The sequence below is a fragment of the Notothenia rossii genome, assembly GCF_949606895.1.
Source record: "Notothenia rossii genome assembly, chromosome: 7".
In the NCBI taxonomy this organism is placed as follows: Eukaryota; Metazoa; Chordata; class Actinopteri; order Perciformes; family Nototheniidae; genus Notothenia; species Notothenia rossii.
The window spans coordinates 68,073,558-68,091,675 of NC_136905.1; the positions used below are offsets into that span (position 1 = coordinate 68,073,558).

Here is an 18,118-nt window from a genome sequence, read left to right on the forward strand (position 1 = left end):
AATATGTCTTTTATTAACAGAGGATAAAGAAGTAAAAAGAATGTTATGATTTGTTGAGTCATCTGGTTATTAATAGCCTGTTGCCTGCTGGAGTGATTTTGGATAATGCTCAGGTCATATTGAGCCAGACCAGAGCATTAGAGGAGTAAGTGGCCCGGGGCCAGCGGGGTGCTAATCTGCTGCTTTCAACCGCTGCTTCAAAGTCACACGGGGCCAGCAAAGCGGATTGCATAACTAGACCTTTGTTTAGGAAAACGTAGGCTGTTTGTGCTAGCTCCAGCCGCAGCACCGCTTCTCCATACCATGATGTAGCAGAGAGTGACAGGGTGACAGTACTGGGAGCCCGCTTTTCAAATGTTATTGGATGTATAGTATTTATATGCTGGGTGTAGTGAGGCGTAATTTACTACATTCCTGTTAAAGGCTATAACTGTGTTATCTGTTGAATGGACTGGATGCAGACTTGTCAGGACTGTCACATCAGCTTATCCAAGACCATGTCTCCGTTTTTCACGCACTAATAGGTTTTAGTGTATATGCTACTGACTGTATGTGTACATTTATAGGCTCTATGTATGCAGCCGGAGTGGGTATACACATTTGATAACCCAAGCATGTTGTCCAAAATGGTACATTAATCCCCTTATGTTTCAAAGTACTTTTTGCTAGATTTTCTAATACACTGAGCCAATATTTCTTATGAACAACAGGTATGAGACAACAATACCTACACCTGTTTCTGATTTATAGTCATCAAACACCATTGTGTGCAGATGGAATAGGAGCAGTAGAGGGTAACACGAGGAGAGCCTTACCCCTAGGAATTTTTACGCCCTCCTTTTATACTCACAAGTGAAACAAGTCAAAGACAACAATACCTGAGGGGGGACTATAAAAAGATACCTCCACTCTGCTGATTTACAAGACAATGTGCTATTAAATCCTGTAATATCACTTATTTCCCTGTTGTTTGACCTGTATAGATAGATAGATATGTTTGTGTTTGTTTGTTTTCATGTGTCCTGTTCTAATTCTATGTATACATTCTTGTTGTGGAATATGTTATTTATATTTTATTTATTTCATTTAGCATTTTTATGCATTTTTCTTCACATTAACAAAGGACATTTTTGGCACAGTTTTCGCTATAGTTTTGTATATTAAGTTATTTAAGATTTAAATAAAACATAGTTTTAAAGTACAAAAAAAGTGTTTACTAGGTATGATTGTTTGTTTGTACTGAAGCAGTGTCCTCAAACCCTTCCCCTTTATTTTCTACTTTCTGCAGTGTGGCTGTCACTCGTTCCCAGGACGTTCCCTCCTTTGGCCCGCCAATTCCCAAGGGCGTGACCTTCCCAAAGTCCACTGTTTTCAGGGACTTCCTGTTGGGCAAAGTCATCAACGCTGAGAACGCAGCCCACAAGTCAGATAAGTTTGGTGCCATGGCAACACGGACACGGCAGGAGTATCTTCGAGACTTGGCAGAGCGACATGTGACTACTACTCCAGTAGAACCAACAGGGAAGTTTCCCTTCATCTCTCTGGCGCACAAACGACGAGAGAAAGTGCGTCCCTACAGCGGGGCGGAGCTGCGGAGCCTGGGTGCCGTCACCTGGCAGGTCCACGCTGAGGACCAGGTAGCCGGTGCTGAACGCGAATGCCTGTTGGCCATTTCAAATGACTTCATAATCCTGTTGGATCAGGAGGCCAAGGCAGTTGTGTTTAACTGTGCCACGCGTGATGTGATTGGTTGGTCAACGGGGAGCCCCGCCTCCATGAAGATCTTCTATGAGCGCGGTGAGAGTGTTTCACTGCGCTCCATCAATAACAACACAGAAGACTTTGGAGAAGTCGTCAAGAGACTGGAGGTCAGTGGTGCTCTACCTGTTTATGATGCTACACTTCATTAGCACTCAGCATCTGCTGTTAGCCAGCTGAGCAACACTGAGCAACACAGCTTTAATGAACACATGCAGTCTTCATAAATATATGAAACTATATTTATCACATTAAACATTTAATGTAGTAATCTGCAGAGTCGGGATTTAAATCACGAGTTCCATCACAATACAAAGTTATATCTATTCTTTGGGCAACAATACTATTATATATGTTTGCTTGTATCACAAAGGCTGCCACAATACAATTTATTTAAAAATCTATGGCCTGTGAACAATATGAGACAATATGCTATGCCCACTTAACTTAGGTTACCTTTATTTCAACCCACAAAAAACAAAGATATGATATAACAATTTCATTTCCGGGCTAAATGAAAACTATTTTATTATTTGTATGAAACCTATAGAAATAGACATTTTGTTTTGAAATATAAAGTGCCACATTTCTTATGTTAAAACCCTCTGAATGATTTGGAGGGAGGTGTGCTTGCACAGAAATGGTGACACAGAAATGCCCTGGGAATTTCCAAAGAAAAGGCGTGTCTTTAAGATCATGGTGCTTATCGATGCTTCCACTCTACATCAACAATATAGGATTCTTTAAATCATATGTTGCACTTCTACTGCAAGGCTTATCCACTACAGACAACAATGACTGAACCAGTAAAATATATATGCTTTTCTAAATCCTGCAACCTTAATGAGCGCAAAGGTCAGGGCAGGTAAGGCAGTTTTTTTTGATGGGACATGTGGATAATTTAGCTGATATTGCAATTAAATGTATCTGCTACCAGTACTGGCATGCACTCTTCTCTGAAAAGCAGGTTCTGGCCTTGGTTGGCATTATGACTAATGCTTCAGCACTGAAGCTAACTGGAACTTCTGTGCTACTAATAACTCTTCTGTTTACTAAATAATATTTACGATCAGTTAACTTCTCACAGTTAGAATCATAGAAATTCTCTAATGGTAGTCAGTCATTATCATGGAAGTGTACCAAATTATTTAAAGTATGATATATTTAAAATATGATTTGTATTCATAGTATGTGTCTCAAATATATGCCTTAGCGGGAGTGGGATCAAAGCTAGTGTCATACACACTTTAAAAGATGTGGTTGCTTTGAAGAAGATACATTAGTTAGTTCGATGCTTTTGAAGAAGATACATTAGTTAGTTCGATTTTTTTTAAGAAATCGTTTTATACATTATTCATGTCTTCTACTCCCTCCTTCACTCTGTTCTGTAGCTGTTGACCAAGGGCAGTCAGACCACAGAGATGACCCTGCGGCGCAACGCCCTGGGCCAGCTGGGCTTCCACGTTAACTTTGAGGGCATCGTAGCTGAGGTGGAGCCCTACGGCTACGCCTGGCAGGCCGGGCTCAGGCAGGGCAGCCGATTGGTGGAGATTTGCAAGGTGTCTGTGGCCTCGCTGTCTCACGAGCAGATGATCGACCTGCTCAGGACCTCCGTCACTGTGAAGGTGGTCATCATCCCCCCGCATGAGGACTCCACCCCGCGCAGGTAGAGTGGATTTAGATGATTTCTAGAAGTTTCTGCAGTTTTTGTGCTTTGAGGATGTCCCATTCTGACTGTGTACCCTTCATGTGCCAACAGAGGCTGCTCAGAAATCTACCACATGCCACTCGTGGATTACAAGAACCACAAGGAGGGTATGCCCTATGAGTTAAAGTTCCCCTTTCGCCCCACCACCAACAACAACAACACCAAGTGGCCACGCACCTCATCCAGCCCTCAAACACGCGCTGCAGGCGCAGGATCACTGATCAAAGCCCCGCCTTCAGACTTCAGTGCCATTAACTCTGCAGTTATTCCCCGAAGTGTGTCCAGTGACGGGCGACCCGTCCACCCAAAAAGGTAACGAAACAAATAAAGACGATGAGTTACAAGACAAGTGCATACAAGTGCAGTGTAACAGATACAAAGAAGAAAGTAAGGTACAAAAAATGACAAAAACAAATAAAAAAAACGGTTTGTGAGTGTTTGAGAGATTAGACCAAAAAAAAGAGTAAGAAATTACAAAATTATAATTTTAAAATGATAAGAGTAACAATATAATAGTCATGTATCCTGGGGGAAGGAATGTAAATAGCAGTAGGACCTTAAAAACCTTAAAGGAGTAAGCCCAGACTTAATAATAAATTAGTAATTAAGCCCAGAATAGCATCAACAACAACATTAGTATGAATGACAACAATATGATAATGATAACAACATCGACAAGCTTATAATAGTGACAAATGAGTATTCAATAATAATAATAATAATAATAATAATAATAATAATAATAATAATAATAATAATAATAGTACTGATAACGGGAGCATGGGGAAAAAATAAATTGAATAAAAGGGTAAAACAATGCATTTAGTTTTTAACAACATACTTATGCTTGGTCGCAGATATTCCCCAGGGAATGACAACTACGCTCTCGCCTGCTCCATCGTGATGGGCCGCACAATGCACAACATAAACTCCCCTCCCGGCCCCCCCTACTCAGATACCACGAGCTCCAACCAGTGGAGGCAGAAGTCAATGCCTGATGGGTAAGTACCTCTGCCCCCTCACCATGAGTAACATATGCTAAATTGGCCTTCTGCACTACATGGCAACATAGGTGACCTTCCTCATCTCCCCTCCAGGTTTAACAACAACAACTGCCCGTCCCCTGGGTCATCGGCGCGGCGGATGGCAGGTGAAGGGGTCAATGGGATGAAAGCGGGCTCTAGTTCTGGTGTGGGATGGTCCCGACCTGGGGAGGGGGACAAAACTAGTGCAGGTAAGAGACACATTCAATGTTAACAATAGCACCAAATGAAACATGACTAACACTTTGTCAGCACATGTCTATGCACGTGTCCTCATTTGTCTTTGCTTCCCGCAGATACCGTGGCTTCCAAGGCGGTGAATCCTCGACTCCCGTTGTCAGAGCAGGGCCACATGTCTCCAAACAAAAGCACTAAGGTGAGCTGGACGCACCATACTGTGTGTAATCTCCTCTCTACCATGTGACGCCCCTATGGGAACAGAGGGCTGCTGTTCATGTGCTTTTGAGTGAGAGCTGCAACATTTATAAAGCAACCTGCGTTGAGCACAAGCCAACATTATGCAAGAATTTGTAACTTTACAAGTTGGTGCCTGTTTTAGTTTCAGAATGCAGTTTACTTATAAACCAAGTGTGTAATTATATGAAAGTGGACAGCTGTGCACATGCATTTCTGATGATTACATTATTTCTGACAGTCACCTCTCCTAATATCAGTCAGTATAGCATCAAAAGTAATTAGAAGCACTTTTATTAGGGTCAAATAGTTGAATTATGTTGCATTAGATATTGACAGAATGAGCTTGCAATATAGTTAAGGGTGAAAATGTTAAATACATATAATAAAGATTGCTGATTTTATTCTTCTTCTCTTAAAAGCCGGATGCTCCCTATTCATCCAGCCAGTCGAGCAGCAACACGCTCTCCAGCAACGCCTCCAGCTCGGCACACAGCGACGAGAAGTGGTATGAAGTCGGCTCACGTTCAGGAGTGCGGAGCGATCTGGAGCTCAACGGATATCTGCAGGGCACCTCCACCGACAGCGGCATCGATGCCACCTCCTTCACTGCCACACAAAGCAGCACAGCCTCCTCCACAGGGGCCTTCGGGGCCAAAGACAAGAGCCTATGGCAGGATGAGCCAGCGGACAGCCAGGGGACCACCAACTCTTCACCTCCGACACCAGACTCTCTTGTCGCCATCGGAGGCAGTGAGATCCTGACGAAGAGTCCATCGGCCTTTCCACCAGCTCCTGATGGTGGCTCCTACAGCCTGAATGATGCCGCATCCCACTCCAGGTGTGCTGCTGAAATGTTTGAGTCAGCTGTAGAGAGCTGAGGAATTTGTGCTCTTGCATCAATGTTTCATTAAACAGATAGTGATTCATTGTAGTCCAGATATATCCTGGGAGCTCTGCGGTTTGGCATTTACAAAGGCAGAGAAGAAATAAATGGGTGTGTGTGGTTTTGCACGTGTATGTATCTCTGTCTCTCGATGTCTACGATAGAAAGGAAGTGCTTGAAGTTGCTAGAAATGCAGACTGTGAGCTCAGCACCGATCCCCCTCTTCTAAATCCCACTTCCTTTTGAATCAATGGAAGGTTTCCTCCGTCTCCTCTTCACTCAGCCATAAATAACTCCGCTCCAGCAGACCTGTGCATTGGCAACTTTGTTTAATAGTACGTGCACGCACATGAGCGCCAGCACACAGAGGAAAACATGCTGTTTGAAAATCCAAGCCTTTATGTCAAAGTACAGAGATATATTATTTGAAGTTGCTGGAGAGAAAGAGCAAGGACACCGTGTCCTATTTTTTATATTTTAGAATAAAAGTCCTAAGTTAATCCTATCTGCAAAGAAAGTAAGACATCGATCAGGTTAGGTTATTTTTCTCAAGAGAATCTTTTTATGATCTGTTTATATATGCTAATAGTGTTCTGCTAAAATATGTATGACTGTTTGAACTAGAAGGAACGTGACCATGTTGGTGCTACACCAATCATTCTAATTGAACCAGGTCCACAATGAAACAATAGAAACCCTGACATGACTGCTACAGCTAATCAATCTGCTATTTGTGCTTGTCTGCTTGAAAATTAAATAAAGCTTAAAAAGGTCTTTGATGCCTTTTCTACCTATAACACGTCTCACCTCCCTGCTTTGTTCTCCAGCACACTCAGTTCTGGCCACTCAGGGAGTCCGATGGACCAGGGGCAGGACGAGGCAGGTGCTGCGGCCACCTCACCCACATCCCCCGGGACCAAGAGCTTCTACCCTCGCCAGGGTGCGACCTCCAAGTACCTGATTGGCTGGAGGAAACCCGGGGGTACCGTCAACTCTGTGGATTTTGGCAACACGCGCAAGTAAGATAGGAAAATGATCATTCAGGGTAGTTGTGAGTCACGCTGGTGATGTTAGAGCAGCAGGAAAAAGGAATGAATATGTTCTTTTTTGTCTCACTGACAGCACACCTAATAATACTTTGTTGTTAAATTGACCAACACTGCCACACTGTGGTGTAGTTGGGTTTGAAACTTATTTTTTTAACACACACTTATGGTTCCCAGGGAAGGGTGACTAAACATAAGTGCTCCTTTTTTCATTTGTACAAAGCGGCCCATGTGTCATTGTTTGTCCCAAGGGCTATTGCATCCTTTGCCTGATGATGGTGACTGCTGTTTCTAAACTATACAGCTGTTCAACACACAACCTCATGCATGGTGAAGCAATTAAGTGGTTAAGTGTCTTTTCAAGGGCATGTTAACATCCCAGAGAGTAGTTGTAGCTCTTCTTCAAAGATTTCCATACAGTCTCGAAACTAAAATGGCTGACTTTTAATCACAGGCATGCTCTGTTGTGTTCCTGGCCACCACCACCTCTTATTGTCTATATAATGTCTGTTATTAGGATTTAAGAGGTATCTCTCTGAGTTGACTCTTGGTTTTATCTCCAGAAGACACCAGAGCGATGGTCTTCTGGGGGGTCAGCCACAGCTCAGGGCCAATCTCCGTGGCTCCCAGTCGCCCCAGCGGCACACCGCCAAGTCCAGCCTGGAGGAAGACTTAAAGAAGCTCATTACACTTGACAGCCCTCCACCCACCTCAAGTGAAGAGAAGGTACTGAGAAGGGCTCTAATTGTCTATACTCATGCCGACAACATAGTATAACTATCATTGACATGGGGTTAGTTGTTAGGGGTTTAAAAAAGGTGTTAAATTAAGATTAAAACAAGAAAGATATCCACACATTTGTGTTCAAGAGGACAATCATTAGTCCCCTAAGCTTATACATTTGCATTCAAATATTTTCATTTTGTTTTACTGGAGTCCTGTCTCTTGTTTCCGTCCCCCTGTAGCCTTTGTTTCCTGGTCCGCTGCCCACCCGGCGCTCCCTCCAGAGAACCCTGTCAGATGAGAGTATTTACAGCGGGCAGAGGGAGCCGTCCTCCAGCGGGCAGCGTGACACGCCTACTGACCTTCTGTTCAGCTGCTCCACAATACCTCGCTCACCCACCACTCGCCAAGGACCAAGCCGGCGAGCCTCACACAAATCCCTGGGTGAATGTCCAGTATTTATATCTGATCATAGCAGATGCTGCAGCCTAGGACTTGTTGTCCTGAGGACCTTTGTTTTGTAGTTAGAACTACATTAATAACGTGAATAGTAAAACATCTTCCTCGTCAGATATGGTTGGTTATTGTAACCGTAATCGTCCACTGTTTTAATCTGCTGTTCTTCCTTCCCAGGAGACCTGTCAGCCCCAGAGCTCTCTGAGCTGGAGCAGGAGAGGCAGAGGCAGCAGCTGCAGGACGCGGTCCTCATGCCCCTGCCTGACAACGGGGCAGAGAGCCCGCTGGACTGGGCCCACCTGGTAGACGCCGCCAAAGCTTTTGAGGGTAGGCACCTGTCATGTTTTTGTTTCTTCTAAATAATTGAAATTTAAAGGTTCAAGAATTATATTACTAGTCAGTAGAAGGTGTGGCAAAAAAATGCAACTGCCTTCTTTATCCTCACCAGAAGAGGGCGCTGTTAGTCCGTATTTGTTCTCTTTACAAGTCTAATAGTATATCTTTGAACTGCTTTTTTCTTCAGAGCAGAGGCTGGTCTACCTAACAGCCCAGGAGGAGAGCTCCATGGCTGAGAACGCAGCAGCCACCAGCCCCCAGCAGGCCGAGCCTCAGGCGGCCCCACTGAGACAGCCCTCGCCTGGGTAAGGGGCCTCAGGTCATGGCCAGTGTTTGCTTTAAGTCACTGGTGACTAGCATGGTCAGAGTTCACTCCAGTGAAACACTACTGCAGCTGATGTCACCAATTATTCCTTCCTCTGCCTGCTCAATAGTAGAATCAGCAACTATTGTGTTAGAAATAAAAGTAGACCAACATGTCGAAACTGGAAAATGTCTAACAACAACAAACAAACACTCTGCTCTAATGATTTAGTTTGGGCTCCAGCTGATGCCATGATGGTCCTTTTTCCACAGAGAGACTCCAGCGTGCCTGATGGGGAAGGTCAGCCAGCTGGAGACAATGGTGAAGACACTACAGGACGACTTGAATAGGGTGAGCCATCTTTCAATCAGATTTACAGCTCTTCCAACAACAAACACACAGACTCAGTATGACTACATTTGACAGTTTATGAAAAGCGTTTGAAATGTTCGATAAAAATCAGTTCTAGCAATACTAATACTAAATTTAAATACTCATGTTATAAATATAGCAATGCTAACTAGATGGAAAGCCGCATGAAAAATAACAATTAAAGAAATTGCTTACATTAATCGAACGCTTAAAGTAATGAATTTGACTCGGACAGACGCTTCCACTATAAGAGGTTTCCACTGTATATTCAATTTGTTGATTGTTTTGATGTCAATAATCATTGAAATGGGGCTTAAACATACATTATCAGATATTAAACTATAAGCGGCTCTACTATAAAACAAGATGGAGGACTATTACATTTTCATGATAATGGTGCTCTCAAGACATAGTTTTGCAATAAATATGTATAGAATTGGGAAGCTTTTAAAAAATGAAGTTATTTTCTTGTGGTTTTTGCACTTGTTGCTGAAATGAAATATCTTATAAGGGAACCAGTATCTGTTTTTGTAATTCAATCCTGAAATCACATTACTCAAACATGTCTTTGTGTGTTCCAGGAGAAGGATGCCAAGGTGTCGCTGCAGGCTCAGATCCAGAGCCTGAGGGAGGATAACCAGCGTCTTGTGGAGGAGTCCTACAGCGCCTCAGCCAAGCTTAAGAAGTTCACAGAGTGGGTCTTTAACACCATCGACATGAACTGATGTACACAGCTTACAGACTGCTACATTAGGAGTTTGACCACTACTCAAGCTGTAATGAAACTCGTTTTTTTTTTCAGTGCTGCAAACACAACAGACTGACTTATACAAACCCGCAACATAAACTGTTTCTCTCGGGCTTTTACAAACCAGTGCCAACATGGACCGTCTTCAGCCTTGTGGATCTGTGGTATAATCCCCGTGAAAGACTTTTGGTGGAAGAACGGGAGGATAGAAGAAAAGGAGCAGCGGTGCTACTGTGCGTCTGTTTTAAATAGCATGCACTACCTTCCTTAGAATTTCACAAATTAATGCTTTGTGTGCTATCGAATGGATTGCTGTAACCCCTGCATGTCAGAGACGGCAATATGTCGAAACTAACCTAAAGGGATTTACAGTTACTGTCCCCATTTACCTACCCAGCTAACCTAATTACAAGCGCACAGAATTCCAATTAAAATGCTTCAACACAATTTTAAATATACTCCCCCCATGCAAGACTGACTGAAAATAGTCCCACATTCCTCTGATTGAGGTTTAAACTTTCTAAGAATTAAGTGTTTTTTGTATTAATTTCCATTTCATTTTCCCAATTCAGTGATAACACTGATTATTCTTTATTACTAACCAAAAGAAAATAAGCTATATGAGGTCATGGGAGGTATGGTCCCCCATGATGCTCCTTTGGTAGCAGTGTCGTTAGGCAGACACAGACAGACCCTCTGCATAGCACACAACCGTAAACACTGTAAGGTCAAATCTATATTGCGTAATAAAAGCTGTGTCATTTTTTTATTTCTAAAAAGTTGAAAAAAAGTAAAACTACTGGTCAAAAGCTTATAAAAACTAAATATATTGTAAAAATATTGGTGCCATAAAGATATAGATTGACAGTTCACTGATTCAGATTATTGTAAATATACGATGTTAACATTTATTTTCTCACATCTGCCCTTGATAAAATATGTAAAGATTATTTATGACGAAGATGATGGCCAAGAAAATAAAAAAAGCAGCCATATGCAGTAAAAGGTCTGCATGAACTTAATATGGTCGGTCTATTACAAGAAAATAAATATATATATAAATATATATATATACTTTGATTGAGTTTTCAAATGGAGAAAGCTAACTTTTTATTCAAAATACTAATTATTGTTATGTTTTTTGAAAGTCCTTACAGTTTCTGCAGTGGATTGATTGACAGTGCCACCTAGTGTTGACAACATGTCCCCCACGATAGCATGCTAAAAGGCTTCAATCTGATCCTTAAATCTCTCCATAGATTTAATCGGTACTGTTAAATATATGATTACATATTAAGATATTGTGCAAATCCTGATCTTTCAGCTACAGAGTTCTCTGTAGTGTGTCATCTGCTCGTAAGCCTGACCTAAATTTGGTCTGTAGATGACCACACAAAGTCCTTATTTAAGCCTGATAAGTTGTTCCTTTTGTACTTGGATACTGTGCAACTGTATATAAGGAGAATTTGATATTCATCAAAATTTGCACCTTCGTTTTTATTTTTTAAGATTATTTTTTGATGTACTTCTGCTTTACCGGCTAGGATATAGTGGAGAGTGAAAGGATCCATACAAAAGATTTACTGGGGAGACATAAGACAGGACAAAGACCATGATGAGCCGGACTCAGACGTATGAGTCCCCGGGCCCCTAGCACAGCAGATCGCCCCTGCACCTTCATTCTTAACATGTGTGACAGCATGTGATTCTGTTTCCATTGAGCTGTGATGTGTAAAAAAATGTTTATATCTATTAAAGATATTTTGTTGAACTACACTTTGTCTCACAGTCGACTGTTTGTCAAAATCAAGAAAAGTAATTTAACTGTCATGTGAGGTGGCTTTAAGAGTAAATGGATGTCTGTCAGAGGCTTGACAGGAGGTTGTTGCCTGCTGATTTATTGTGATTATCAGTGAGATGCTGCTTTCTCCACTTAGGCATGATTACACAAGGCCTTCACCCTGATAGTCTCGATCAGACAGATCGATGGATGAGGATGACATGGGAGACACCAGGGTGAAGAGGAGGACCATTTTGGATCAAAGAAAATGGGATGTCATGGCTAAACTGCTGCAAAGCTTTTTGGGGATTTCAGGTCAATAAGAATGAAGGATAGGCTCACAAGTTTCGTAGTCCATCTTAAAATAAATCTCTCATGACCATTATGTAAATCTATGGAGGTGCTGGTAGCTAAGTGTTTCCATTGGTATGGCATCATCACTTGCTTTTGGAGAAATAAATCAAATACATTATTTTAGTACAAATATATGTATACAATTCCTGGGATCAGTCTTAAATTATTTAGTGATAATGATACTGACAGCCACAAAGGAAGCCTACTAACAACAAAATTATCAGAATATCTTATCATGAGGGCGGGTTATGACTGCAGGCTCTTTCTATGTAAAAAAATAAAATCAAGAATATTTTTTATTTTAATCTTAAAAGGTAGGCTACCCGTTGCTAATGCTAATGTGATTATAATGGACGAAATTAGGTGGACAAAACTCAAGTTTTGTAACTGAGGTTACCTACTGTAACCCCAGCTTCTATGAGTAAATGGCGCAGCCCTCTAAGGCTATTGCTATTGGGTAATCCCCCTGCGCCCCCGCGCAGCACTGAAAGACTTGTAGTCCACGCCCACCCGCAAGGTGGGCCCCCACCCTCGGGCCTCCTTCCGGTATGGGGCCCAGCGCTTAGAGGGCTGTGCCATTTACTCATAGAAGCTGGGGTTACAGTAGGTAACCTCAGCTCTATTTCGTATATGGCTTCGCCCTCTAAGGCTATCGCTATTGGGTTAAGGGCGAAGCATGATGTAGTCTGCGCCCCACTGGGTCCGCCCGGCACTAAAAGCACAGACATACCTGCTCAATAACGACCCCCTGCCTGATGTGCCATGCGTAATGGCACATCACCGTACCTGGAACATAGCAAACATGCCTATCTTCCCGACGGGGTGAAGGCTGGGAACAATACATACCGGCCGCTGTGAGAGAATAGAGACGAAAGTCCCACCTTGTCCTGCGATCGTAGTGGGGGAACAGCAGCTCTCTGCGTGCAGACAGGCAGGAGAGCGCACAGCTGGATCCCTGACGTCACTCACTCTGACCAGGCACTCCGTACAAAGTGTGTCAGAGGAAAAAGGAACATCCTTCCTATAAGAGGGAAAAAAGGGGCCGCTCTCCGCGTGCCGAAAGGCAGGAGAGAGGCGCACAGCTGGCTCCCTGACATCACTCACTCCGACAGGACACCCAGTACAGGGTGTGTCAGAGAGGAATGGGAGACATCCCTGAAATATAAATGAACAGGGGGAAGACCAAGATGCAGCAGTGCAAATATCTTCCACTGACATTCCTCCGTGCAAAGCCGTGGAGGAGGAAATTCCTCTGGTGGAGTGCGCACTGATGTTCTCCGGGGGCTCCACCCCCGAGGAGACATATGCCTGTGACACAGCCTCACACAGCCAGTGTGACAGCCGTTGTGCAGACAGAGGTTGCCCGATCGAGCGCTCTCTAATGCACAAACAGGCGCTGAGAACGGCGCCAGGCCGCCGTGCGCCACATAGCAGGACAGCGCGCGCACCGGACAGAGGAGATGAGATGTGGCTTCTTCCTCCGATTTATGAGGAGGCGGAAAAAACCCATCCAGGGTGATCACTCTTGACCTAAAAGAGCTTGTGATGACCTTTGGCATAAAGGCTGGGTTAGGACGTAGGTAGCACAGCCGAACTGCCATCTCCTTGGATCCGGAGGCATGACGGGGCCACCGAGAGAGCGGATAGATCACTCACCCTTTTTGCTGATGTTAGAGCCAAAAGCAGTACTACTTTGGCTGACAACATTTTAAGGGGAACCTATTCTAAAGGTTCAAATGGGGCTTTGCTTAGTGCTCGTAACACCAAAGCCAGATCCCACTGAGGCGCCAGTGCGCGTGATACCGGTCTGAGTCTTCGTACCCCTTGCAGAAAACGTTTCGTCAGGGGATGACTGAACAACGTCCCGGCTCCGAAACCCACGTGACAAGATATGGCAGCCGCCTATACCTTGATTGTGCTGAAAGCCAAATTCCTGTCCAACAACAGCTGGAGGAATGACAGCACGTGAGGAAGGGGGCACGTAGTGGGGTCCAGGCTTCTTTCTACACACCAACGCTGGAACGCTGCCCACTTGGCTGTGTAGGACGCTCTGGTAGACGCGGCCCTGGCTCCCTGAATGGTGCGTACAACATCTTGAGAGAGACCCAATCTCTCGAAGTGTTCCCGTTCAGGGGCCATGCCCATAAGCGCTGGCCTATCCCTGGGTGACTGTAGATCGCTCCCTCCACCTGTGAGAGAGCGTCCCCGCGCCACGGAATTTCCCACGGCCTGCCTGACAGCGTACGCTGTAGGCATGGAAACCAGGAAGCTCCCGTGCGCTCCGGGGCAATTAGGATCACTGACAGCCGCTCCTCCTGCACTCGGTCCAGGAACCGGGGAATCAGCGGGACTGGTGGGAAAGCGTACAGCAGTCCCCTGTGCCATGGACGATGTGCGAACGCGTCCACCCCCAGGGGGGGGAGGTCCCGCGCTGACAGGGAGAACCAGAGGGCGCATTGCGCGTTCCCGCGTGCAGCGAACAGATCCGCCTCCGCCCTCCCGAACCGGCTCCAAACCTTGGCGATCAGCTCGGGATGTAGGCTCCAATCCTCCTGGCGAGGACCTCCTCTGGACATGAGGTCTGCCCCTTTGTTCAATTCGCCGGGCACATACAGTGCTCTGATGGAGAGCAGGTGTGCGCGTGCCCAGATCAACAGCCGTCTGGCTGTGTTCAGAAGCTGCACTGAGCGTACCCCGCCCTGGCGATTGATGTAAGCTGCCGCGGCTCTGTTGTCTGTGCGAATCAACACATGCTGATTCTGCAGCAACGAGGCAAAATGCTGAATTACTCTCCGTACGGAGATTGATTCCAGCACGTTTATGTGGAAGGACATGTGAGCCGGCCACTGTCCCCCCACTGCCTGCGACATGCACGTTCCTCCCCACCCTGAGAAAGATGCGTCTGTGAACACCGAGATGTGTGACGTAACTCTGCTCAGGGCCACACCCTCTGACAGGACGTGGGGACTTTTCCAATAGGTTAAGTCTGAACCCACGGACAGAGGGATGGCCACCATGCGCCTCTTCTGTCGCACGGGGTCGATGCGTAGGCGAATAAACCACCTCTGGAGTCTTCTCATGTGAAGGAGACCCAAGGGAATCACCCCGTGGTCGGCTGCCATCATGCCGAGCAGCCGCATCACGGAGAGGGCTGTCACCACGCTGCGGGGCGTGACGCGTCGAAGGAGAGCTGTCAGTGCCTCCACTCTCTGCCGTAAGAGTCGCGCTCTCATGCGGGCTGAGTTCAATTCCACACCCAGGTAAAAAATATTCTGGGAGGGAAGAGGGCAGCTCTTTTTCCAGTTTATCACGAAACCCAGCTTTGACAGATGCGATATGAGTTGTACCGTCTGTAAAGCCACTTCCTCCCTGAAGCGAGCCATCAGCAGCAGGTCGTCCAGGTAAAACAGTACTCTCATCCCTCCTCTGTGTAGCGGCTGCGATGCCGTCTCGACACACTTTGAAAAGGTGCGAGGAGCCAGGGAATAACCGAACGGCAGACGGTTGTACTGGTACGATATTCCCTTGAATGAAAACCGAAATTTCCTGTGTTGTGGGATGATGGGTACGTGGAAGTATGCATCCTTTAGGTCTATAGAGGTGAACCAGTCTCCCTGGTGAACACACTTTGGCACCCTTTTGACCGTCAGCATGTGAAAAGGCCTTTTCATTATTGCCTCGTTGAAAGCTGACAGATCGAGGATGGGTCTCATTCCCCCCGTCTTTTTCGGGATAAGAAAGTACCGGGAGTAATACCCCTGATTTTCTTCCCCTTGGGGAACCCTGGAAATAGCCTCTTTCAACAGGAGTTCCCGTAGCTCTGCTTGGAGCGCCCGACACTGTTCTCGGGATGACAGGCGTGTCTCCTGTATCCCGTTGAACTGCGGGGGGGGGAGGCGAACTGCAGGGTGTACCCTCTGAGCGTGTGTACCACACGCTCAGAGGATGAGTGGAGGTGTGTGCAGTGATATCCACATGAGGCGTTACCACGGCGCTCATGGGCTTATTGTGACCCTGTGTAGGTGGCGTATCTCGGACAGAGGAATGCCGCGAGGTCTGTGGTTTAATAACCGAAAAGTTATAACCACCAGGCCTCTGCAGCGAACCCTGCTGCCTACTAATCAACAGATTGGAGGCAGCTGGCGTAGTTACTGTGCTCTGCAACTTATTAACTGATAGATTAAAATGTGCTGGCTTTTGTAACGAACCCTGCTGGCTATTAACCGATAGGTCATAGGCAGCTGGTTCACCCAGAGTGGGGGATATGTGAAACACATTTGAAACTGATGAGTCAGACAAAAGGTCGGGAAATAAGCTTTCATTTGTATTTCCTTTACACTCCCCCCCCCAACCGTCATGGCCGGCTCTGCTTCTTCGGCGGCTCTCGTGGAGCAGACGACGAACGGGAGTACCTCACTCCTCTTCGACCCCCCCTCTCCACTGGTGGGGGGGCGGAGGCGCGGGACGGTGCCCCTGCCGCCGCCGACGGACGAGTCTGACGCCTCGGCTGCGGTTGCTGTGAGCGTCTCTCTGCCTGTCACTGTGGCCGGGTTGGCCGCTGCTGCTGCTGCTGCCGCTGGTGCCGCTGAGGCTTCGCCGCCGGCTTGAGCCAGCCAACGTGCTGGCGGATATCATCCGCCTGCTCCGCTGCCGCCTTCATGGACTCTACCATGGCTAAAAACTGGGGTCCGAACAGCCCGTCCGGGCTGATCGGAGCATCCAGCAAGACCTTCCTGGCCTGCTCTGTAACAGCCGCCTGTTGCAGCCAGAGGTGGCGCTGGATCTGCGTCATCCACGCTGCGATCCTCGCCTGGGAGACAGCCACGGATGCGCACAGCGTGAGTGCCGTGCTGGCCGCCTTACCGATCTCCTCCGCCTCCTCGGGAGCCACGGTAGTGGACCGCTCCACCAGCGTAACCACCGAGTTAGCCAGCAACGCGATGTTATTTGCCGCCGCAGACGCCTGAACCGCACATTGGTGCGCCCGGTCAGCCTGGCGGGCGACATACTGGTCCTTTGGGGAGGCCGAGGTAGGGCGCCGTCCGGCGATCAAGTTGGCCTGCCTAACCCCAAAAAACGCTGTCAAGCTCGGCTCCAGAGCGGGGGTGGTTGGAAAACCCTCCTCAGTGAATCCCTCCACCTTAGTGAAGGGAACTAAGGTGGCCAACGGAGCCCTCAGGGTCCTCGGGTTTGCCGCAGCCCCCTCCTGGTACCTCCTAATGGCTGGGAAGCGCAGCCAGATCGGGTCACTCCTGCCCGTCTGAACCCGGGAAAAAAATCCGGCCATGTCATCCAGAGCCACCCTTTCCCGTCCTGGGGGAACGAGGAGACCTCTGCAGGCTGTCGCCTTGCCGATGATCTCCGGCAGCTCCAGCATGATGCCCCCCAACGCCGGCAGCGCCATGGCAACGGAGAAGGGGACCACGTGCTCGGCCGCCACACCCGTACCTCGCTCCGACCCCTTCTCCCCCGTCCAGGGGGGAGGGGAGAGCCGCATGGCGAGCCATGGAGGGAGACGGGGTAGGAGTCGTCCGACTCCTGCCCAGCACACGGCTCCAGAGACAGGCTGTCGTCCCTGTGCTCCTGGACGGGCCAATCGTCCTCCTCAGTTGCAGCAGCTAGAGCGTCCGCTCTTCGCTTCCTGTCGGCTGACGGGAGACGGGCACAATGCGAACAAACGACCTGCTGGCTGAGAGCCGTGTACACGTGTTCTGGCCCCAGGCAGGATTCGCATGTCGTGTGTAGGTCATAGCTCATGATATACCCCGTCTTACATGAGGGACAATCACGGACACAGTTGTTGCTCATGACTTAATTTTCCTGCGCTTCAGTACTACTGCTGGTTGCTGAAGAAAAGAGGGAGCAGATCACCTTGCGGGTGGGCATGGACTACAAGTGTTTCAGTGCTGCGCGGGGGGGCAGGGGGATTACCCAATAGTGATAGCCTTAGAGGGCGAAGCCATATACGAAATAGAACAACATGCATTCATACTTGCCAACCCTCCCGATTTTCGCGGGAGACTCCCGATTTCATAGCCCTCTCCCGATTTCCTCCCAGGGTCATATTTCTCCCGCATTTCTCCCGATTTCTGACTAAATCAGATTTACTCAGGACTGTTTCCACTCGGACTTTAATACAGCTACACCATTGTTTGGTTTCCATGGTAGCGCGTCTCTTTAGTAGGCTAGC

The 18,118-nt window shown here is 46.9% G+C and overlaps 1 protein-coding gene across 6 annotated transcripts in view; it reads left to right on the plus strand.

Annotated features, from left to right (window-relative positions):
- Window positions 1–11,570, plus strand: part of LOC307046253 (signal-induced proliferation-associated 1-like protein 1) — a 37,655-nt gene extending 26,085 nt beyond the window's left edge. For 2 of the 6 annotated variants that reach the window (XM_079692580.1, XM_079692579.1), the window contains exons 8-21: window positions 1,289–1,868; window positions 3,150–3,424; window positions 3,518–3,778; window positions 4,324–4,467; window positions 4,564–4,700; window positions 4,806–4,885; window positions 5,346–5,764; window positions 6,637–6,828; window positions 7,419–7,581; window positions 7,821–8,022; window positions 8,212–8,361; window positions 8,558–8,675; window positions 8,947–9,025; window positions 9,628–11,570. In XM_079692580.1, coding sequence (XP_079548706.1) covers window positions 1,289–1,868; window positions 3,150–3,424; window positions 3,518–3,778; window positions 4,324–4,467; window positions 4,564–4,700; window positions 4,806–4,885; window positions 5,346–5,764; window positions 6,637–6,828; window positions 7,419–7,581; window positions 7,821–8,022; window positions 8,212–8,361; window positions 8,558–8,675; window positions 8,947–9,025; window positions 9,628–9,771 — 2,944 coding nt within the window. In that variant the 3' untranslated portion in view covers window positions 9,772–11,570. The remainder of the gene's footprint in view (window positions 1–1,288; window positions 1,869–3,149; window positions 3,425–3,517; window positions 3,779–4,323; window positions 4,468–4,563; window positions 4,701–4,805; window positions 4,886–5,345; window positions 5,765–6,636; window positions 6,829–7,418; window positions 7,582–7,820; window positions 8,023–8,211; window positions 8,362–8,557; window positions 8,676–8,946; window positions 9,026–9,627) is intronic. The other 4 variants (XR_013810120.1, XM_079692582.1, XM_079692583.1 and 1 more) reach the window with 4 other exon arrangements.
- The last annotated feature ends 6,548 nt before the right edge of the window (window positions 11,571–18,118 follow it).